General features: G+C 41.2%; 1 protein-coding gene across 4 annotated transcripts; it reads right to left on the reverse strand.

Annotated features, from left to right (window-relative positions):
- Positions 1–1,154: 1,154 nt before the first annotated feature.
- Positions 1,155–20,376, reverse strand: TRIM38 (tripartite motif containing 38). 4 transcript variants are annotated; one of them, XM_032268582.1, is made up of 8 exons: positions 20,198–20,350; positions 19,836–20,066; positions 16,662–17,219; positions 14,111–14,206; positions 11,775–12,005; positions 10,294–10,316; positions 10,087–10,199; positions 1,155–3,316 (listed from the first exon to the last, which is right to left on the reverse strand). In XM_032268582.1, the coding sequence occupies exons 3-8, from the start codon at positions 17,070–17,072 to the stop codon at positions 2,793–2,795; spliced, it is 1,398 nt and encodes a 465-aa protein (XP_032124473.1). In that variant the 5' UTR covers positions 17,073–17,219; positions 19,836–20,066; positions 20,198–20,350; the 3' UTR covers positions 1,155–2,792. The 4 variants fall into 4 exon arrangements, with proteins under 4 accessions (XP_032124473.1, XP_032124474.1, XP_032124475.1 ...); XM_032268583.1 differs by having other exon boundaries at positions 2,098–3,316; positions 20,260–20,376; XM_032268584.1 differs by lacking the exon at positions 19,836–20,066 and having other exon boundaries at positions 2,098–3,316; positions 20,260–20,366.
- Positions 20,377–23,969: the final 3,593 nt, after the last annotated feature.

The following is a 23,969-nucleotide window of genomic DNA, read 5'->3' on the forward strand; positions in this document are numbered from 1 at the left end:
CACTGGCATGACCATGCCTCACTACAGCCTTGATCTCCTAGGCTCAAGCAATCCTCTTGCTTCAGCCTCCTGAGTACCTGAAACTAAGGCACATCTCACCATGCCCAGCTATTTTTTTTTTTTTTTTTTCAGAGATAGGAATCTCACTATGTTGCCCAGGCTTGTCTCAAACTCCTAGCCTCAAATGATCCTCCCAAATGATCTCAGCCTCCCAAAGTGCCAGGATTACAGGTGTGAGCCACCATGCCTGGCCACTCTGTAAGTTTCTGAATTTCATTTTGTATATATCAGTCTGTTTAGATTTTCTTTCCCTTCTTGGGTCAGTTAGGCCATTTGTTTCTTTTTAAAATGTATTTTCATCAAGGTTTTCAAATTTATTTGCATCCAATTCTTCAAATTACTCTTAAAATCATTATTCCAGTATATATTATTTTGTTCCTACTTTTTTCTGTATTCTTTAATCATTAGAATAGCTAATGATTTATCTAATTTAATAACATTTTCCCTTACAGGGACTAGCAAGATTTACATTTTCCATAACTTTCTGCACCCCAATTAATCTCCAATTTTATCTTTATTCTGGACATCCTTATGGTTTACAAAGGTTTATTCATTTTTTAAAACATTTAATTAAATGTTTAATTTGTTATTATTCTTTCTTATTCAGCAACCTAACTGCTTAGGGATATAGAATTTCCTCTGAGCAGCATATGCTAGGCTTTGCCAATGTTAGGGAGGCCTCTCCTTTTTGTGGAAGACCACACTTGGTTAACACAGGACTGTGGGAAGCCAAGAGGTAGAGAAGAGCTTAGGAATATCCAGATTACATCTTCACTGATCCTAAACAAAGGTGGGGTTCCTTGGTTATCCACTGGGTCCCATTTCCCAGGTCTGGGTCAGCATACTCAAACTATGGAGATAATGAACAAATAACACGGGAAATAATCCTTCTGTTGGAGAGAAAAATCTTTTTTCTCTACTCATCTGAGGTTCTCCATCTGTGGCCCTATAAGCTAGACTAAAAAAAGACAGATTGACAAGAAAGAAACAAAGAGAAGTTTATTAACACATGCATTGCACAACACTGGGTTTATATAGCATTAATGAAAGAATACATTTTTTAAGTGACAAGGAAAAGGACTTTGAGTTTCTAGCACAGTAAATTGTGGAAAGGCAACTTTTTTTTTTTTTTTTTTTTTTTTTTTTAATAAGATTTCTCTGGTGCTATCTCTAGGCTGATAGGAGTCTAAAGTCTCTGATGATTAACTTTTGTTCTTCCCAGGATAAATTTTTATCTTGCTTTTAGGCAAATAGGGAGAAGGCAGAGGTAGTTTTTCTTTTTTTATCTATTTTTTTCTTAATTGTCTTCAGCTCAAAATATTTCTTATGCCAAAAGTGGCATATTCTGAATGCTACCCTTCACTTGCTAGTTACAAGCCAGCCTCTATCAACATAATTAGAACTACCAACTTTGGGGAGCATGAGCAATAGTCTGGTCTCTTTTATGTTTTCCCTTAGGCAGAGGTGGAGGCCCAACCATACCTCTGACATCTAGACATGACTCTTGCTTCATTTCTCCTATTCTCAGAGATGATGTCAGAGGACCTCAACAAACATCAGTAAACATCAATTTTTTTTTTTTTTTCTTTTTTCCAGAGAGCATAATTTTGGCTTACTGCAACTGCCACCTCTCAGGCTCAAGCAATTCTCCTGCCTCAGTCTCCGAAGTAGCTCGGATTACAGGCACCTGCCACCATGACCGGTTAAATTTCTGTATTTTTAGTAGAGACAGGGATTTCACTATGTTGGCCAGGCTGGTTTCAAACTCCTGACCTCAAGTGATCTGCCTGCCTCAGCCTCCTGAAGTGCTGAGATTACAGGCATGAGCCACTGCACCCGGCCATCAATTTTTATATCAACTCTAAATTATAACATTTAGCAATTTTGTGACTTTTTATGGTCATCATTAATGTTGTTTATGTTTTAGTTGTAATCCTGTCATTACCCACTCAGGTACGGTAATTTGGTCTTTTTCAAAATGAAGTTAAGTCTATTTGATCTTCTCTGAATCACAGGACTGCTAACAACCATTTCAAAAATAACTATTTACTTAGATTTAAACATATTTCAAGGTAACTGGTCCTAGCAGACTGAAAAATACCAACTTCTTTTCCCAAATTGAATACCCTACCAAAGTTTGATTTTACTCATAATTCCCTGCTCATTTGAAGCATCTCATTGTAAGCTAGTCTTAACCCTTCTTTCACACTTTGCTTGGCTGTTTCTCAAGCAGATCTCTGTAAGTCTGGTAGCCTCCAGAACTGCTGCTCAGATTATTAAACAACCTGTTAGTGGTTGCAAGTGTCAATACTATTTTGATTTTCCACCTTTTTGTTTTAATGCAGTTGGCAGACAATTGCAGCTTTCTTTCATCACTGAGTTCAAATGGTAGCAAACAAACTAGGAGAATACAGACATTCTGACTTGTGGGTCCCCTCACTCATCACCTGAAGACCTTGGAAATCAAAGCCCTGATCCATTAAAGACAGGCAGAGCAATGTACGATCATTACCATTACCTTGCTTTGCTCCAGTGCAGGTCAACCAACTGTATTATTTTTAGTTTCTAAGTCCATTTATTCAGCATAAATTAATTATATATCCACTAAAATCCCAGCACTATTCTGAGAACTAAGGAAATGGCAGTGAAGAAAACAGACCAAATTTCTGCCCTTCTGTGATTTATATTATTTTCTTTGGGCTAGTTAAATGAAAGAGCCTCTGCTTTTTTCCTTAATCCTCTAGGGGAGGCAGAAACAAAGGAGAATAATGGTAAACCTGGAAATAGGGCCGGAGAATATCAGAGAAGGAAGCCTTTGGGAAGGTGAAGATGTGGCAGCCAGTAGTCCCATTGTAAAAGGATACAACTCCGGCCTCACAGTCCAGAAAAACTCCCACAACCAGGGGCTGCTCATGCAGATGAAGGGAAGTTGGCGGAGAGGTAAGTGCTACATAACCTTTCTTTTTGCACAGCCTGAGGGTCCAGAATCCAAACTGAGGCTCTTGCTTCATGCCAGTGCCCCTCTGCACATTTTCCATACAAACTCCTAAATCCCACCCGGTTCCTTCTCCAACATCCACTTCAAAGTAGCATCTTCCTAGGGTGAAGCCTTCACAACCCAAGACACAGGGCAAGGCACTAAATCTCCGGGAAGAAGTGTCCTGATTCTGCTGGAGGTATCCTCGAGTCACTTGTCTCCGATCTTCAGACAGAATTAGTTCATGATGAGCTGTATCTGGATCCAGAGTCACACTGACTGCAGAAACAAACAAAAAAACACTCTTGTTGGTGCAAATAACATAAGTTATTATATTTTATTTATTTATTTTTTTTCCTGAGACGGAGTCTTACACTATCTCTGCTCACTGCAACCTCCGCCTCCCGGATTCAGGCAATTCTCCCGCCTCAGTCTTCTGAGTAGTTGAGACTACAGGCGCACACCACAACAACTGGCTAATTTTTATATTTTTAGTAGAGATGGGGTTTTGCCATGTTGGCCAGGCTGGTCTTGAACTCCTGACCTCAGGTGATCCACCCACGTTGGCATCCCAAAGTGCTGGGATTACACAGGTGTGAGCCACTGTGCCCAGCTACAAGTTACTTTCAATAAAAGTAGCCTGTGTTCAAACCCAAATATTGTTTCTTATAAACCATGTGAGCTTAGGCGAGTCATTTAACTCTCTGAGCCTCAGTTTTGTTAACTATAAAGTGGAAATTATCATATTTGTTGCAAAGAACATAGACAGGTTTGAATATGCCATGTTTACTTAATGCACGGTAAAATTCCTGATACATGGCAAGCACCTAATAAGTGGTAGTGATAATAATATCATCAACATCATCTTTGTCTTAGTTATTCAGGGATGTCAAGGTACAGAACTAACCACTTAATATGGTTAGCATCCTGTCCAAAGTTCTTCTCCCATGCAAGACTTCCAGGAAACATGAAACAGTTGAGCATAAAGATAGCTTTTCCCTTCTCTGCTGAATAACCACCAACATTGGGAACCAGGGAAGGAAAATGACTCAGCTAATGTCTTAGCTTGTTATTGGAAGACCCAGGTCTCATGACACATGCCTAGATCCATGACTTTTAATTATAAGCTCTTCTCCTTCCCCTCATATAATGTTCCATAGAGATTGGCATGAGATGACAACACAATATACATGAAAAATATGACTAGAATCAAACAAGACAGAAAAAAATCTGATAACCTAAAGTGAGATACTGCACAGTATGCAGTTTTAAAAATAAATAATGGTAATAGGATGTTCTAACCAGAAAGTTAAGAAGCCACTGCGCTACTGCCTTAAACACTGATCAGCTGGTCTATGACAATAAAGGAATTCAAGTACTCAGCAACACTTCCTGTGCTGGATGCTGTCTGTTCTCCCAAATTATTCCCTCACCTTTCTGTCTTGCTCTGTGCCCAGGAAGGCTGACCCCTGTGGTCACTTTCTGCCCTCTGGCTTCTGCTTGGTTCAGCCAATGGGAAGCACCAAAGGAGACCACAGGACACAAAGACGCAGCCTGGGAGCACTCAGTACCCCAGTCCCTCACCACTGGCTATGATTTGGAGGGTCTACATTCCTCTGCCTTTGGGTGCACTCTCTTATAGTTACAGCCCCCTACACTTGCCACTTGAGGCCCAGAAGAGGTGATGGCTCTCTAAGTGTTCCTAGTTTTGGGCGCTTCCCTGTTCCTCGTAGATTTCCCAACTCCTCACCTTTGTAAATATCGTCTCTTTCAAACTCTATTCAGTCAGCTGTTATCCGCCTGACTCACAGAAGTTTGGGTTTCATTGATGCTACCTGAATGACCCAGGAAATCCCATGTTGAGAAATTAAAATGTTTACAGGGTAATAATACCGATTGAGAGAAAATATCAATTGGATTTCTAAAATTCCACCTATCTATTACAGTGACACATCATAAACAAAAACATATAGAAAGACTGAAAGTTAAAAGATAGATGATATAATCTTATAGCTGTTGTAGTATTATATCAAAGGATATTAAGTCAAAGCATTATTAAGAACGAAAGGAGGGACGTGGTGGCTCATGCCTGTAATCCCAGCACTTTGGGAGGTCAAGGCAGGCGGATCACTCGAAACCAATAGTTCAAGACCAGACTGATCCACATGGCGAAACCCTGTCTCTACTAAAAATACGACAATTAGCTGGGCATTGTGGCACATGCCTGTAATCTCAGCTACTTGGGAGGCTGAGGCACAAGAATTGCTTGAACTGGGGAGGTGGAGGTTGCAGTGAGCTGAGATTTCGCCACTGTACTCCTGCACCCCAGCCTGGGCGATAGAGAAAGACCGCTCAAAAAAAAAAAAAAAACACAGAATGGCCGGACGTGGTGGTGCGTGCTTATAGTCCCAGCTACTCAGGAGGCTGAGGCTGGAGGATCTCTTGAGCCCAGGAGTTCTGGGCTGTAGTGTGCTATGCCCATCGGGTGTCCGCACTAAGTTCAGCATCAATATGGTGACCTCCCGGGAGCGGGGAGCCACCAGGTTGCGTAAGGAGGGGTGAATCGGCCCAGGTCGGAAATGGAGCAGGTCAAACCTCCCATGCTGATCAGTAGTGGGATCGCGCCAGTGAATAGCCACTGCACTCCAGCCTGGGCAACATAGCGAGACCCTGTCTCTTAAGAAAAAAAAAAAGAGTCTAGTAAAAGGACAGAATGAAAAAAAACACCTAAAAAAAGATAAAATGTAAAATGTACAGTTCACTAGGAAGATTAATAATATAATGCATTCATATTTATAATTGTGTTAATATACAAAGCAAAAATTATAGAATTATAGGAGGAATTGACAACTCTACAATCATCATGGGATATTTTAACATTCTTCTTTCCATAACTGATAGATCAAGCAGACCAAAATAAAAAAATAAGGAAAGACATGGAAGGTCTGGACAATCTAAGAGGCTCTACCTGATAGTCAGTACATACAGCTCAGCAACTGTCTAGTAATAGTATGCACAGAATACGCAGTTTTCTCAGATATAGATGGAACATTTACTGAGTACGTACTAGGCAGAAAACAGTCTGAACAAATTTTTTTTTTTTCTTTTCCTTTTTTTTTTAGCCAGAATTCTTTTTGCTAAAATGAGCTTTCTTTTTTGCTCTTTTTTCTTCCCCCCCCCCCCCTTTTTTTTTTGAGACGGAATCTTGCTCTGTAGCCCAGGCTGGAGTGCAGCTGTGTCATCTCAGCTCACTGCAGCCTCCGCTTGCTGGGTCCTGGTTCAAGCAAACCTCCTGCCTCAGCCTCCCGAGTAACTGGGATTACAGGCATGCACCACCATGCTCAGCTAATTTTTGTATTTTTAGTAGAGACAGGGTTTAACCATGTTGGCCACACTGGTCTTGAACTCATGACCTCGTGATTCACCTGCCTCAGCCTCCCAAAGTGCTGGGATTACAGGCATGAGCCACCGCACCCCACAACAAATTTTAGTAAATCTGTATTACACAGATTATTCTCTCTAACCTCAATATAAGATTATAAACCAATAGTAAAAAGATGACTACAAAAATTCTAAATATTAGGAAATGTAAAATACTAACAAATCATAAGATGACATACAGAGAGGGACAGTAATAAAATGTTACTTATAAAAATACACAATGAAGCTAAAGCAGAATTTTAAGGAAAATTTGCAGGCTTTAAATGCTAATCATAGAAAAATTTAAAAGCTGAACATTAATGAGTTAAGCATCCAATTTAAATTTTAAAAAGAACACAGAAACCCAAATATAATTTTTTAAAAGGAAAAATAGATATCAAACAATTAAATTAGTGAAGTTAAAGAAAATAACGATGCAGTAAAGAGGGAAAAAAAGTAGCTTCTTTAAAAAAATTTAATAAAGTAGATATATCTCTGATGAGATTTATCAAAGTAAGACAGAAGGCACAAATGGAATGAATACAGAAAATTTTTAAATATTACAGAACTTTATAATAAATGTATGCTCTAATAAAATTGAAAACACTGACAAAATTAATACTTCTTAGAAAAAGTATTTGAATAAAACTCATTCAAAAAACAAAGAAAGCATAGGCAGGCCTAACATTAAAGAAATGAAATCATTGGTTTAAATCCTACCTACTGCTAATAAAACATGCATCTTTATTAAGCAAAAATGGATCTCGTCAGTTTTATAGAAAATTTAGAAGTCAAGGCATAAGTAACAGCAATCTCATACCCAATCCTAAAAGAATAGAAAATTATGGCACCCACTTATAGACACAGACTCCTGCATAAAATAATATAAATAAACTAAATTTTATATATGCATCTATACATATGTGTATATGTTAACATATAGAAAATGCATCTACTTAATTTTGAAACCCTATTTATCAAAAAACAGGATGAAATGCACAATGCTATCCACATGCTATAATAAGTTTCCATAAATCAATAAGAAAAAACCCAATAAAAACTCTTAAACCACAGTAAATCATGGGTAAATCACAGAAGCCTGAAGAGCCACTGGTCATACAAAAAGAATCTCAACCTCACTAGTAAAATCAGAAAAGCGCAAAGTAAGTACACAATTAGGTATGATTTTAAATCCATAAGACTGTGAAAATCATAAATTATATAGGTAAAGACTCGGAGTTTTAGAGCAGTGAGAGCTCTTCTATTGCTGGTGGGGTAGAAATGGAACAACTTCAATGTCTATAGTATCTGGTAAAACTATGATATGCATCCCTCATACCAGTAAGTCACTCCACGGTGTATTACATGTTTGTACAAACTTAGGGAAAGATATAGGTCACCCTATCTAAAGAAGTCAGACTGGAGAGGGGTGGGAGCAACCTTGAACTTTCTCTTTACATACTCTATATTGTTTGACTAATTAAAATGTATTTGTTGCATCTGCTTGAAGGCAATGTAAAATAAACATAAATTTAAAAATAAAAGTAAATTATTCGTATGACTTTTGTAATAAGAGAAATTTTAGGCCAGGCGCAGCGGCCCACACTTGCAATCCTAATATTCTGGGAGGCCGAGTTGGGCAGATCACCTGAGGTCAGAGTTCAAGACCAGCCTGGCCAACATGGTGAAACCCCATCTCTACTAAAAATACAAAAATTAGCCAGGCATGGTGGCGCATACCTGTAATCCCAGCTACCCAGGAGGCTGAGGCAGGAGAATTGCTGTAACTTGGGAAGGCGAGGCTGCAATAAGCAGAGATTGTGCCACTACACAGTAGCCTGGGCAACAGAGTGACATTTCGTCTCAGAAAAAAATTAAAAAAAGAAAAATTTAATAAACAATGTTTAAGAGGGGAGAAATATGAAGTTAAAAGATAAAGCCCATTTAAGAAACAGTTTCACTTGAACCATGTTGTGATTCCTTCTGTAAAAGATGAGACTAGGCAAATTAACTCAGTGAAATCCCAGCAAAACTTACATAAGGTCAGGATGAAATACAGAGTGCTTTTGGGTTTCATTGTTGTTTGCTGTTGTGTAGTTGAGGGCAACACAGGTCCATTATTCCTTATCTCAAACCCATGGAACCAAATGGGCTTTGCAATTCAAATCAGTTTAGAAGTTATAAAGGCCAAGAAATGCAAATACTCTAAAGTTCAACCCCATGAGGGCCTAAAGTAGAGCCCTGTAATCAAATTCATCAATATTTCTGCAGCAAAACATTTATTCAAATTAAGTAGGATAAACAAAGACTTTTAAATAGTCTTGTATCAGTGCAGTTCAGGTTTGGCCACTGTGGAAGACAGACTGAAGGGTGGCCTTCCAGGATTCACACCCTCATAAAATTCCTTCTCTCTAAGTGTGAGCAGGGCCTATGAATTGCTTCTGACCAATAGGATACGGCAAAGACGATGGAATATAATTTCTATGATTACATTTCATTACGTAAGACTCCATCTCGCTAGCAGATTTGCTCTAAAGAGTCTGTCTCCTGAGCGCTCTTTGAAGAAATAACTGGCCATGTTGGAAGGCCATGTGCAAAGAGCTGAGGGGTGGCCTGTAGAAGCTGAGGGCAACCTCCAGCCAAAGTTCAGAAACAACCAGGGCCCAAAGTCCTGCAACCTTTAGGAAATAAATTCTGCCTGCTACCTGAGTGAGCTTGGAAGTGGATTCTTCCTTAGCCGAGCCTCCAGATAAGAGCACAGCCTGACCAACACCTTAACTGCAGCCCTGTGAGACCCTAAGCAGCGGGCCCAACTAAGCTGTGCCCAGATTCCTGAACCACTAAAGTTGAGATAATATATGGGTGTTGTATTAAGGTGCTAAATTACAGTAAATTGTACTAACAGATAACTAATATAACCACCAAATCATTTCAGGGTAGGCCAGATTTTTGTAGCCAAATGAATCATGATAAAACTTTCCATTTTCAGAGTTTTTTGATTTTATACTTATGCATACAGATTTCTGGAAGTATAGTCAGCACTGATTTAAAAAATTAAGGGAGCAGGAAATTTAGTGAATGGTTCTAATGTTTTGGAATCAGTAAATTGGTTATAACGTTTTTCATCTGTGTTATCTCAGTCAAGTTCCTAAAATCATGTGAATGATAGGCTATCATACTCACCAGCTTTCTTGCATTGCTCTAAGAGTTGACTGATAACATTAATAATAAACACTATGATCATGTCCAGTACCATGATGTGGTATTATGATCATGTGTCAGTCACTGTGCTAAGCACCTTGTACATATTGATGCATTTAATTTTGCTGACAACCCAATGAAGTGGGAGCTGTTAACACTTTTATTTTTCAGATGGTGAAACTGAGTCACTTGGAGTAACATGGCTAATAAGTGAAAGAATAAGAATTTGAAAAGTTTGCACAGATAACCAGAATGCAATGCTCACTCACATCTAAGCAGTGAATCAGACTAACCAGGGACAGTATGAAAGCTCTACTGAAATTAACAACCTCTTTGGCTGTGAGCCTGCTGAGGGATAGGTGGTAAACCTGGTTACTATGTAAGGCCCCTTCCATTCACAGCATTTAGGAATTCTTTAGTGCATATACCTTGATGACTCCTTAACATTTTCTTCACATCAAAGTAAAGCTCAGAAACATTGCACATAGTATGAAGCTCCAAGGAGACGGGTTCTGATGTTTCCAGCTTCACAGCCCCACTCCTAGAATAAGCAGAGGCAGAGACTTCTTCAGCGCTGCATGTCATTCAGTTCTCTATACACACACCCCTCCCCCCTGCATTCACAAAGGACGTACCTGCTCAAAGTGTCATTCACATTCTATAAAGAAACAAAAACAAAAGGTGAGCACGGGAACATCAGTATTTCATGGGGCTTGGCATGCAGGGCTATTCTTCTTTGCTTTTCCCAAAGAAGTAAAGAGAGTTACCCCAGTCTTAGACATTGATGGATACTCAGAATAATTCCCACCAATCTTAGATATTGATGGATACCCAGATGGAATAATTCCCACCAGCTTCTGGGAGATTCAACATGGCAAGATATTTCTCAACATTTGCATCTATTCTCTTCCTTGCCGGAGCCTAAGGGCCAGGAGCTTTGCCCCCGCTCCCTCTGTCAAGACTTGCTTTTGGTAATTGGATTTCCTTCAGAGTGAGCCCAGATTAGAAATCAATCATCATAAAGGTCCACATCACTCATCTTTTATTCTTTTCCTTGTAGAGAAACGAGGAAACCTGAGATACACCTCCCTCTGTGCTTGACTGACCTAGTGCTTCCCAGGGTGCTACTGAGTATATTGGGTGACTGAGAAAAAAAGATTAAAATTGAGTGTTCACACCTCTCTTTTACCGCCCTACAATTGGACCCCCAGTGTGGCAGTGTTGGAAGGTAAGGCCTGGTGGAAGTGTTTGGGTCATAGGGGTGGATCCTTCAGAGATAGCTTGGTGCTGTTCTCATGGTAGTGAGTTCTCACTCTCTGGAGAGTAGATTAGTTATTGCAGTAATGGATTAGTTCTCTCAAGAGCAAGTGTTCCAATGCAAGTTTCCTCCTTCTGTTTGGCTCTCTGCATGTGTCCACTTCCCCTCTGACATTCTCTGCCACATTGTGCAGCACAAAAACCCATACCGGGAGCCAGGGCCATGCTCTTGAGCTTCCCAGTCGGCATAACTGTGTGCTAAATAAACCTCTTAAAAAAAAAAAAAAGTCCTTAGTGGTGAATTCATGCACAGCCCTGAGACTGGGTCACTAAGATGATGGCAGCAGGTATCACACGGTGGTAAAGCAATCATGCTATACATTCAACCTTACAGTACAGTCACCAATCCTGTTATTTAGAACCAGAATTAATGACTCCAGATGTTTATCTTCATATAGATACAGGTATAGACTGTACCATAACAGCTCTGGAGTAAGGGGTCTACAAGCAAATCAGGGAAAACGTTATCACTCATCTTGGCTGCCCCACTTCATCACCTATCCATCACCTAGAGGAGTAGTTCAGGAGAGAGTCTGACAGCCAGGGTTCTGAGCACACGGGCCAAGGAGGCAAAGAGTGGCAAATATTATCCCATGGTTCCATTTGGTCAAGCTATGTTCGCTCAGAAGTTTATTTTTCTAATTGATATAAAGGTACATTATAGAGTAGTGAAGGCCAGCCTGATGGCACTGATGTATTTCTAAAAGAAACAGTACTTTATCTTCCATGCTTCCTTACCATTCTCCTCTAATGGCACAATAACGTACCTTTTTTCCCTATTCCAAGTCCACAGCCTCACCTGCAGCAGTTTTTGGGCTGAGCCCTGACATTTTTCCTCCAGTTCCAGGATGTGGCTGTTGAGTTCATCGCTCTTGAGACCCAGACTGGCCTCATGGTCCCTCAGTCTACTCAGAGTCTGTTCTTCTTCCTTCTCCAGTCTCCAGAGATAACACTTCTCTTCCTCATGTAGGAAACGCTGGAGACTCTTAAAGTCAGACTGGATTTTTTGTCTCTGAATCTGTATCTTCTCCTGGAATCAAGAAAGTATGGTCAAAAGGTGGAAATAAACCAAATGTCCATCTACGGATGAATGGTTAAACAAGAATGAAAGTCTGATACATACTACTGCATGATAAGCCTTGAAGACATTCAAGCAAAAGCCAAAAATAAAAGGGCAAATATTCTAAGACTTTGCTTATATGAAGTTTCTAGAATAGTTAAGTTCAAAGAGACAGAAAGTAAAATAGTGGGTACAAAGTGTTGGCAAGACAGGAGAATGGAGAGTTACTATTTAATGGGTAGTGGGTTTCAGTTTGGAAGACGAAAGATGAAACCCAGTTGCAGTTTGGAGATGGTATAGTGACACAACAACGTAACAATGTGAAAGTTCTTAATTCTACTGAACCGCATGCTTACAAGTGGTTAAACGTTTAAGTGCTGTATATATTTTAACACACACACACACAGTGCAGTCAGTCACTTGGACATTATTTTCCCATGAGTCACTGAAGCTGGAAGAATGTCCCCAGGTTCCTGCTGCAGAGTCATGTGTGCGAGGCAGGCACTCACATGTGGGAGAGGCCATCTCAGATTCCTTACAGTCGCTCAATTAATTTCCTTGTTCCTCAGTCAAGACAGGAGAAAGCTGGGTTAGGAGTGCTAGACAATTTGATTGTGAAACTAGGGCCAACTTCAAACACTTTATCAATTACAAAGATAAAAAGAAGGTTTTACTTGGGATTTAAGAAGTTATTTCTGAGTCTGAGGGATTTTCTTGAAGTCAAAGCTTATAATGAACATCACCAAGACTTGATTTTAAGACAATCAGGCCGGTAAGAGGGTCCATAATTCTTGGCACGGGGAGCTCTGGGTGTGGCAGGCATTTATTACGGTTAACTGAAAAAAATTTACCTACTACCCTAGGGTCATCTTCAGCATTCCTATGTGTAAGACTGACAAATATCAAATGAAGGTCTCATCTGAGATGTAAAATTGCAATTTCCATTAGTGCTATCTAAATTAATGCAGTGGGAGTGTGTATTCAGGGTAACTTTAATCTATGAAAGCTTCAAACTTGGCCCAAATAAACTCTCTACTTACCTTAAAAAAAAAAAATTCGAAAATTAAAATAAATTCATACAGTGTTTTGCTGACTATGATGTAGTAGAAGGGTCTCTGACTTAGAATGAAGTGGAATTTTTGTGTAGGGGACAGGTGCAGCTTTAACTCTTACATAGGTGGATTTTCATATATGTTAATAACAATCAAGGTCTCCTCTATTGTCCAAGATCCTAGAAATAAGAGAAGTAAGAGTGTACGCAGGAGCTCAAGATCAACATCCACAAACAAAGGATCAGAGTAGAGGTTATAAAGGACCCTTGCAAGAGGGAAAATTTGTCATCAGTTTGTGAGATTTTACTGCAAGCTAGTGAATTACATAAAAGTTGGTGCAAAAGAAATTACAGTTTTTGCGTTTACTTTGAATGGCAAAAACCGCAATTACTCTTGCACAGACCTAAATATTTCCACAAAAGACTGTGGCTCTGATAATGTGGAGGCTGGTCAGCCACAGAAATAGTCTGAGAGACCCTATAGTCTGTAGTTGCAAGTGTGTTGGTTGTTGTAGTACTTACAATGTACTTATAAATCAAGTATATTTCCTTCAGCCTCATCAGCTTGAGTAGTATGAATTTGAATCTGGCGTCATCCTGTTTTCTAAGTGTTCACAAAGGTTGGTTTCTGTACCTGTAAACTTGAGAGCCAGATGCTCCGCCATGGTAAAAGTGCCAGGGTAATGAGTTGAGGCCTGCAAACCAGGTTTATTTTGAGGTATTTAAAGTTTGAGACCTAGTCAAGGCTTGTTCTAGGTAAACAGGCAGACCAATTCTGCTTCTTCTTACTGAGGTATCAGGAATTGCAGCCAACTGTGGTTGAAAGATGGAAGGGCTTGGTGCTCAATTCTTATGGATGTAAACAACTAGAGGCATAAATATCAATAATGGTTTCTTCCTTGGGATTCATTTTTTCATTCTGGTTTAGTGAGAATAAATCATCATTGTGCTTTACCTCCATCATCCCCTATGCCTAAGCTCTAGAATGGAAAATAGCTGGAGATCAATGAAGTCAGATTCTTACTTTCCATTTAGTTATTTGTATTGCTGTGAACAGCTTCTGCTCCATACATCTGTCTTCAAGTTGCCTCAAATTTGTCACAGCTTTCTGGAGCTTTTCCTGAAGGAAAAATTTGATAAGTGAAGTCTATTCAATTTGACTCTTCATTAGGGACCTAGGGGGAATCTCAACCTTCTAAGATATATTTGAATAATAGCCAGTATTTTTTGAGTTCTCATCGTTTTTTGCTAGAGAGCATGCTAAAGGCTATATGTACAGGAACACACTGATCTACTTGGCAACCCTCAACAATGGGTAGGATTTTAAACATCATTTCTGTGCTGTAGAAAATGAGGCTAAGAAAGGGGTAACATAACTTGCCCAAACAGCTATAATTGGCAGGTGGTGGAGCTACAATTGCAACCTCATCTGCTTATGTAAACTGAGCACTTTTCAAAGACAGCTCCAAATTCCTACAGAGATGTCTTTAGGTGAGCTTTGATCTTTGCAGAGCACCTATCTTGTGTTTCTATAATTGCTCTGGTTTAACAAGGCTCCCTAGCTACCCAGAGCCTGAGCTATATCCACCACTGGAATCCTGCCAGGAAAAGGTTGTAAACAGAACAAGGTAATCATCATCTAAAAGATTTTGTAAAATAACATGGTGGAACATGCATAACCAATACCAATGGCACAGATAAAATTTTTTGTTTTATGAGTCAGGAGAAATCAGGATGCCAGCTGGTTATTAGAAACAGTTTATGGAAGATGGAAATTCTGGTATCTTTTGAAGAATGGTATCATGAAACCAATTTAAAATGATTCATGTCAAGCTTTTAGTTTATTCTTCAAAAAAGTTTCTCATATTGCTATTGAAAGTGATTTGAAGCTGACCCAAATTGCTAGTTGTAGTCAACGCTAAAAGAATTGTCTCCTGTCCACTGTAAACCCGGCAAATATACTCATTAATTCTCGAGCGTTCTCAGGAAAGGGCTCTATGTAACTTTTTTAGCAAAAGATGACATTGCCCTTTCAATATGCCAAGTGCTATTCTATGCATTCTATGTTTTAATGTCCTTAAAGCTTGTAACAACTTCCTGGGTGTGTGTGTTACAAAGGGGAGACACTGCTATTATCCCCATTTACAGATGGGGAAACCAAGGCATCAAGACATTAATAATGTGCCCAAAATTGGCCATCTAGTAAAGTGACCAAACTCAATTTCAACATAAGCAGACTCCTTTTCTTGCTACTTATTGGGAAAGTAATTCAAATGGGAATATCATCATTGCAATTAGTAGCTGCTCCATGGAGTTTAAGGAGGAGCTGCTATGAGCTGAGTGGTGGTTAGGATTGACATGACCTTAGGACTTAGAGCCTTCATACAAGACCACCTCTGCCTCATGGGTACAGAATAAGGGGCCTGACAACATTTTCCTCAAATTTAGACAAAACAGAGAAGGAAAAAGGACATCAGGACTATGTCCATTCCTCCATGCTGGCAACAGCAAAGTCCCACCTTCCTTAATATGCTTTCTGATAGGAAACCTGGATGGTACATAAAGCCCCTCTGCTTCACCTTCCACAACCAGGTATTTCCAAATATTTGAGTCTTCTTCCTGAATCTTGCTTAAGATCTGCCCTTTACTCCCTTTCTTACAGGGATAGTTTAAATTTTACTCCTTGATATTCCTTTTATTATCGGCATGCTGGAGTAGCTGGGCACAGTGGTTCACACCTCTAATCCCAGCACTTTGGGAGGCTGAGGTGGGAGGGAGACCAGGGATTCGAGACCAGCGTAAGCAACAAAGCCAGACCATGTCTCTACAAAAAATTTTTTTAAAATCCGTATATGGTGGCGCATGCCCATCCTAGCTACTTGGGAGGCTGAGGTGGGAGGATTGCTTGAGCCCAGGAGGTCAAGGCTGCAGTGAACCGAGATCGCACCACTGCACTCCAGCCTGGGATACACAGCAAGACCCTGTCTCAAAAACAAACAAACAAACAAAAAACCAGTAGAGGTATCAGAGTGATACTTTTAATGTCACTGACCCTTCATCCCCCAAATGAAAATCCTCCATTAGGTGTTACTTCCGAAATAAACCACTCCCTACCCTAAAAGTCCCTCCCCACCACCAAAACCAGGGACCTCCAGGCAGACCTTTTTGATGGTTTGTCTTCTTTACTAGACTGTGGATACCTAAAAGGTGATGCATCTTTCTTCCCTGTTTTCAGGCCCTATCACATGGGTTGACATATTGCGGTTTTTCAAATTAGATACATGGTGTGAAGCAAGAAAAAATGTGGTTGTTTGGTTTGAGAACAACGTGTTCTAAAGCAGGGAGAAATTCAGCATAACAGAAATGGATAGGGACAAGGGTCCCACCATACCACTGAGGTCAGAATGGACAGTGCAGGTAACAAGGAATCATCATAAACTATTTTTCAGAAGAATGGCAGGATGAAAGCTGTATTTCCAAGTCATAATGTTAGGTTTCAGGCTAAATCATCTCAGCTCCTAGGGAGCAGGATAAGACTAGGGTACTTGCCAAGGCCCCGTGCACCACACACTCACCTTGTAGCCCTGGCATACCTCTTCAACAAGCGCTGTGGTGTGATCTTTGTGCCGTGGTGCCCGCTCACAGCGCCAGCAGATGAGCAGTCCTTCATCTTCGCAGAACAGGTGGAGCTGTTCTCCGTGTTCCTCACATGACATTTCATGATCCATCTCTTTGAGAGCTTCAATAAGGCTTCCCAGCTGCTTGTTGGGTCTGACGCTATCCAAGTGAAATGGAGCGCGACACTGGGGACACCAGAGCATCTTCTGCCTCAGTTGCTTTTGGCTTGGGTTTTTAAAGAAGTCCATTATACACAATTGGCAGTAGCTGTGTCCACAGTTGATGCTTACTGGGTTCGTCATCAGGCTCAGGCAGATGGAGCAGGTGGCTTCCTCCATCATCCTCTTGGTGCTGGTGGTTGAGGCCATGGCTTTTCTTGAAAAGCTCCAATATTGGCTCTAGAGATGGAGATGAAGCAGCCAGAGTTTTCTAGTGATGAAAACACACCTCAGCTGCACCGCTCTGTGATGATGAGCTGGCTGCTACTGACTTCCACAGGTCGTGAAGCTGTCGACCTAAAAGGAAGAAGCTGAGGTTGAGTTTGGGCCAAGTTTGAGAACTGCAACCCAGGTGCAGAGTTTCAAGTTGCCCTCATTAGCAAGCGGTTACAAGTAGTTGTTTAAAGGAAAAGAAGAAGTAGTTTTAGAGTTGTTTACCAAGAATTTACATTAAAATAATATAAGCTTTTGATTGGCTGTACATTGTTCTTTGTATTACAGATCTCAGGAATATGCAGGTAATGGGTGAGGCAGCCAGTCAGGAACAAAATGCTTTTAAACATGGTTCTTAACTGAAGATCCATCCTCCTGTCTCACTGCTCCTGATAAAGTTTAAAACTTCACATAGCTCAAACTGCCCTAAGCTATTTTTCTTTTCTCAGTCTTCTAATTTTTTTTCTTTTTCTTTATGAGACGAGTTCTCACTCTCTTGCCCAGGCTGTAGTGGAGTACAGTGGTATGACCACAGCTCACTGCAGCCTCGACCTCCTGGGTTCAAGCAATCCTCCTGCCTCATCCTGGCAGAGAATCTGGAACTACAGGTATGAGCCACCATGCCCAGCTAAAGTCTTCTCTCCAGAAAGAAGAAATGCATTGGAATTTAGAGGATGAATAAATGTTTAACGGTGTAGCTAATACAGGAGCCACTGAGTGGGAATTTAACTTAATAAAAATTAAATAAAATGAACAAACTCAGTTTTTCTGTTCCATTTGCCACATTTTGATTGCTTAATAGTTGCATGCTGCTAGTGACTACATAAAAGCCCCAATATACAACATTCCGTTATCACAGAAAGTCACCTTGGACCAAGCACTGAAAGAAGCAATGCAGCCTTCCTCACAAAAGCTGCAGGAGAGAGAGCTCTGGGAGGGTGAAACTCTTTCCTATTCTTAGTAGCTTCAACAAAAATTGGTATCAGGTCCACACAGCTCACACCTGTAACCTCAGTACTTTGGGAGGTTGAGGCAGGTGGATCACCTGAAGTCAGGAGTTTGAGACAAGCCTGACCAACATGGCAAAACCTCATCTCTACTAAAAATACAAAAAGTTAGCTGGGCATGGTGGTACACATCTGTAGTCCCAGCTACTCGGGAGGCTGAGGAAGGAGACTTGCTTGAGCGCTAGAGGGGAGGTTGCAGAGAGCCCAGATCATGCCACTGCACTCCAGCCTGGCTGAAAGAGCGAGAATCTGTCTCAAAAAAAAAAGAAGAAGAATTGGTAGCAGAATTACTCTTTGTAATTGGTAGAAACACTCAGGCAATTGGGTGATCTATGACAGATTCCACTGGAGGAGTATGGGAACTTCACCCCAATATATGGCTCCCAGGTATAATGAGTATTTTTAATTAAAGGCCCTTAGAGATCAGCAGATGCTGGAAGAGATTTTTTTCCCATCTTCATAAAGACCAGTCAGACTAGCCAAGAACAACTGTTTTTCCTTCCAACTCCTATTATCTCATTTTGTATTGAAGAAAAGAGGACTAAGAATGTAACCAGACCTAATCAGACACTTTCACAAAATAATGTCTGTCTCTCAGGCTCATTCATTTTCCAGAGAGAACCATTTACAAGTTAAACTCTGTGCCCTCATTCGTTCATCCTTCCAAATATTCATTTATTCTCCCTAGTCATCGTTTACTGCCCCTCAACAGAATTACCTATATTCTCCTGATACCACCCTTCCCCTCTGAAATAAGGCTATATAAGTAAGTATGTGAGCCCCGCTGGAAGCGGAGTAATCACTCTGTGATTCTACCTCATGTACATGTTAATAAATTTGTGTGCCTTTTTTCCAATTAACCTGCCTTTTGTGAATTGACTTTTCATCGACCTTTCAAAAGGCAAAGAGGAAGTTTTCCCTTGGCTCTTATACCCATCATGACAATCAAATGTGACTCCACCTCAATCCCTCCCATCCCCCACAAATAACAACAACCGACACTGGTTAATAAGGTGGCTTTTTTTGTTTTTTGTTTTTGCGTTTAGGAACAGAGGTTTAATGGGCAAAAGAAAGAGAAAGGACAACAGTGAATAGCTCTCTCTCCTGCAAACAGAGGGGGGCACCTAACGGCTTCCCTGGCTAATAAGGTCTTGCTAGTTAGAGACCCCACGAGGATAAAGGAAGTCAAGGCAACCAGAAAAACCAGAAGAACTAGTTCATCCTTTTCATGCCGTTTCCCTAAACTGAGGGAATGAGAATTGCAAAGAAGGCTGCAAAGCAGAGGGTTAGGTCCTGAGGAACAGTTATTTCTTGGGAGCAGAGCTCCTGCAAAACTAGGAAATTTACTGTTACTATCTCTTCTCCAGGACAGGACCTATCTCAAGGGATAAGTTCAGAGTGATTGCAACATAAAGAGTTTGCAGACCCAAGAAGGCAGGGAAGGCAGAAAGAAGATGGGGGAGGCCAGGTGTTTTGGTTGCTGGAACCCCTAGACAATGGAGGAGTGACCAGGAGCAAAAAAGTCTGCCCCTTCTGGGAGCAGGCTCTCTCTGCACCCCCACCCCCACCCCACACACCCCTAGCCCTGGGAGCTCCTCTAGGACAGGGGCAGAGTTGGGAGGAAGTTTGAAGAGTGACTCTTCTTTGAAATGACAGTGCCTAGAATAAAAAACAGAAATTTAACTACAGATACCGGGTAGGCTGTTTTCCTCTTGCAACCAGATCAGTCTCTTGGAGCCACACAGAATTTCTTCTGAAGGCGTGTACTCCTCTGCAGGCTACTTCCTCCAGTGACACACCAGGCCCCTCTCTGCCGGGGGCACTGTGCTCCTGGGGAGAAGAGGCTCCCCTCTTTCCAAGGCTCCAGGGTTCCTGTCCTGGGCCCTACGCACCTACCTTCTTCTTCTGAGATTTGATATAAAGTCTGGTGAAAGAAAGAGTGGGAAAGAGGTGAGAGCTATAAAACAAAGAAAGTCCAGATCATTTTCAGAGGTGGAGGGGCCCTGTGGTCAGGAAATATATCCTCCGCCCCACCTGCCGCCAGCACACACTCACATATCCACTGAGAAAACGTTAGTCTGGACCTTTTCCATAATCTACACTGCTCAGACACTTACATATTTGCGGCTAGTCCCCTCCGTAGCTGCCACTTCCGGAGGCCTGGGTCAGGAAGTTAACTCAGACTGGATTAAACTGAGAAGTGAAACTACCGTGGGAGGCGGGGCTCATAAGATTCAGGAGAAAACTAGTGACGTTGCTCATATATTTTGCACTCAGCCTCTCCTGTAAAGGAGGGGAAAATGTTGTAAAGAGTATCCTTCTTTTATAGCAATAAAAAGAAGGAACCAATTAATAACCCAGTAAACTAACATGTGACCCAACGAAGTATCTAAAAGCAGGAAGCCTGCAGAGAATCAGTTCACAGACTCCGATTTGAGATCTTTTTACTTTTACCACCAACTCCCTTGGGAGTCCTTAAGCCTTCCTAGCTGATGTTATTTTTTTTTTTCTATTTCTAGGTTGCTTATGGTTTTATAACTGCTCTGAAGGGTGTGGTGGAAAAGGGGTGGTAACAGCAGTAAGGCTCATTTGCATCTGAGTCAGCCTTCTGTCTTCTCTGTCCCATTCTGTGTCTCCTTTTTCTCCTTACGGTCCTGCAGATCTCAGATCTTTTTCAATTGCCAGGGTCAGCCACCCAGGACAGAAAATGGGAGTCACTAATGCAACAGTGAGTGCCCCTAGCTTAGAGCTGTGTGGGATCCCTGAGACCATTGCTCTGCTTTGTGCTCTGTGGAGGAAAGATTGGGTCAAGTCCTTAATAACTCAGCTCCAACTTCTCCACTTCAGAATGAAAGTACTGTCACCACTCAAGTTAGAATGATTACTTCATGGGGAAAAAAGATGCATTATTACCTCACAATAAGAGCTTATCACATGTATAAGTCTTAGTTGTAAGAGGTATTTATGATAAGAGCATAACAAATGCTTGCTTAAGTAGATGGAGTGGTCCAAGGGAACCAGTAAGGGGAGCTCAGGACGCAGGTGGGTGAGAAATTAAACTTGAATTCTGGGAGCCACTGGGCTAACTCTGGGCCCCTGGCCTGTCTGATCAGGTGCTGACCCTAATAGCCAAGGGAATATGGAGTTTGGCCCAGCTGCAGTCCCTCTGGTCCAACTACTCAAAATAAAGTCAAGATTGTGAAACAGGTTCCTTTCTTCCTACACCAAGCAGAAGACTCTTCTGCACTGCACCTTCCTGGATGCTCACAGAGCCTTCTGCCATTCTGCCGCCTATGATTCATCATGCTCTGGCATGATAGTAGCAGACCCCATGCACAGCATGGGACATCCTACTCCTGCAGCCACCAGCACACACAGAGAGGAGAAAGAACGAGCCCCTGAATCCTTGGCCCCACAGTCCTTGCAGATATCTATGACTTTCATTGTTGTGGATGTGACTCTATCCAGACATGCTCATTCCAGATCTGTCCTGTTGTCAGAGGTGTCTGAACCAGAATGACTCCATTTTGAATGGAGGTTGAATAAATAAGGCTGAGACCTACTGGGCTGCATTCCCAGGAGGTTACACTTTGTAAGTCACAGGCTGAGAAGGGTCATTGGCTAAAGATACAGGTCATAAAGACCTTGCTGATAAAACAGGTTGCAGCAAAGAAGCCCGCCCAAACCCACCAAAACCAAGATGGCAACAAGAGTGACCTCTGGTCATCCTCCCTGTTCCTTATACACTAATGTGTTAGCATGATAGAAGGCACTCCCACCAGCTCTATGACAATTTACAAATACTATGGCAATGTCAGGCAGTTACCCTATATGATCTAAAAAAAGGAGGAACCTTCGGTTCTGGAAATTGCTCACATCTTTCCTGGAAAAGACATGAATAATCCACCCCTTGTTTAGTACATAATCAATAAACAACTATAAGTATCTGTATTACCCATTTTCATACTGCTAATCAAGATATACCTGAGACTGAGTAATGTATACAGGAAAAAGTGTTTCATGGTCTTACAGTTCCACGCGGCTGGGGAGATCTCACAATCATGGAGGAAGCCAAGGAGGAGCATGTCATGTCTTACATGGACGGCAGCAGGCACAAAAGAGCTTGTGCAGGGAAACTCTTTCCTATAAAACCATCAGGTCTCATGAGACTTATTGACTATCATGAAAACAGCATGGGAATGATTTGCCCCCATGATTCAATTACCTCCCACTGGGTCCTTCCCACAACACATGGGAATTCAAGATGAGATTTGGGTGGGGACACAGCCAAACCATATCAGTATCCATAGCTCAGCAGCTCAAGCTGCTTCTATGCCTATGGAGTAGTCATTCTTTTATTCCTTTACTTTCCTAATAAACTTGCTTTCACTTTACTGTATAGACTCACCCCAAATTCTTTCTTACATGAGATCTAAGAACCCTCTCTTGGGGTCTGGGTTGGGACCTCCTATCTGATAACACTATCAAAGGATCAGGAAAAGGAAACTAGTGAGTGCTAAAATGGAAACAAACTACCATTACCAATAATAACAGCAAGACCAAAGTAAAACAGATTGTGACAGCTGTCCCACCTCACACCTGTTTCCCATTGCAGGAACGAGGGACTTGTTCATGCAGAGAGTGGCAAATATTAGAAGCAGAGAGCACAGGTGCAGATGAGCTTTCAGGAATACGTTGCCAAAGGCAGGCCTAGGGAGAAATCAACATAAACTACCCCCCATGGGGGAATGCATTATCTCCAATATGTAAAGCTAGGCTTGATCCTGTGATTATGGGATGGATACAGGAATCCAAAGACTCACAATGGGAAGTAGGTCACTAGAGTCTCCTTAAGAAGCTCTGGACTGTGTGTTCCCACTGTGGGGAAGAATCAGCACCCAGACATCCCTAGAGTGTCTTTCCTCAACTCTTTCAGATTTCACCTCTCAACCAACCCTATTCTGGCCACTTGTTAGCAAGTGTACCCCTTGCTCCCTCCCAAACATTCTCAAATCTATTTTGTTCCCACAGCACTTATCACTGAATATTTTACTTATTTATTTTGTTTATAATTTGCTTCCCCTGTGAGAATACAAGTTATGTAAAGGGATGGATTTTTTTTTCAATATTGTTCACTGACGAATCCCAGAGTCTAGAATAGTTCTAAGCATAGTGATGTGCATTAAATGAAAGAGTAACTTTCTGAATTGCACTAAACACACATCATAGGAGGTGTGTGCACACATGTGCATGATGCATGTAGCATGGCATGGGTTATGTGTGGGGCATATGGTACTGGGTGTGCTGTGTGGTATGCAATACATAGTTTGTGTTGTTCTGGTGCATGTTACATGGTGTGTGAGTGTCCATGTGTGTTAGGGGTGGCAGGCATGTTAACATGTCAAATAGTACTAGAAAGTGTCAGAACCCATGGTGCTTACTAGTTTCCCAGAGAACTGCTTCTCTCCCTCCTGTAGGATATACTGATGGTTTGGATGGAAAGGGAATAAAAATAAGGCTGAGATCTCCTTATTTTTGAGGAAATAAAAATGGAAGTAAAAGAAGAGCTGGGAAAAGAGAGCAGAGAGGCCAAGGGAAACTTCCCTTTTGGCTTCTGAAACTTTGCTGAAAAATTAAGTCACAATTTATTAACATGTACATAGGGAGAATGATAGCATGATTATCCACCTCCCAACAGGGTTTAGAAGCTTATATATCATCCTGGCAAAATGGATTATGGGAGGGGAAGAAGAGAAATTATGTTAATGGGATTACTGTTGTGGATTTTTGCTTCTTAGTTCAGCTAGATCTGGGTTCTTGTCTCATG

This window comes from Sapajus apella, unplaced genomic scaffold, assembly GCF_009761245.1.
Source record: "Sapajus apella isolate SASKATOON/1434 unplaced genomic scaffold, GSC_monkey_1.0 scaffold184, whole genome shotgun sequence".
NCBI classification, from domain to species: domain Eukaryota; kingdom Metazoa; phylum Chordata; class Mammalia; order Primates; family Cebidae; genus Sapajus; species Sapajus apella.

Excerpts from the sequence above, each read along its gene's own strand:
- TRIM38 (XM_032268582.1), bottom strand. The coding sequence starts at position 17,072 with ATGGCCTCAACCACCAGCACCAAGAGGATGATGGAGGAAGCCACCTGC. Across the intron at positions 14,207-16,661 it reads AGGTATGCCAGGGCTACAAG|GAAAAGCTCCAGAAAGCTGT; the intron begins GTGAGTGTGTGG and ends TTTTTCCTTCAG. Across the intron at positions 10,200-10,293 it reads GTGAATGACACTTTGAGCAG|GAGTGGGGCTGTGAAGCTGG; the intron begins GTACGTCCTTTG and ends TGCTTATTCTAG.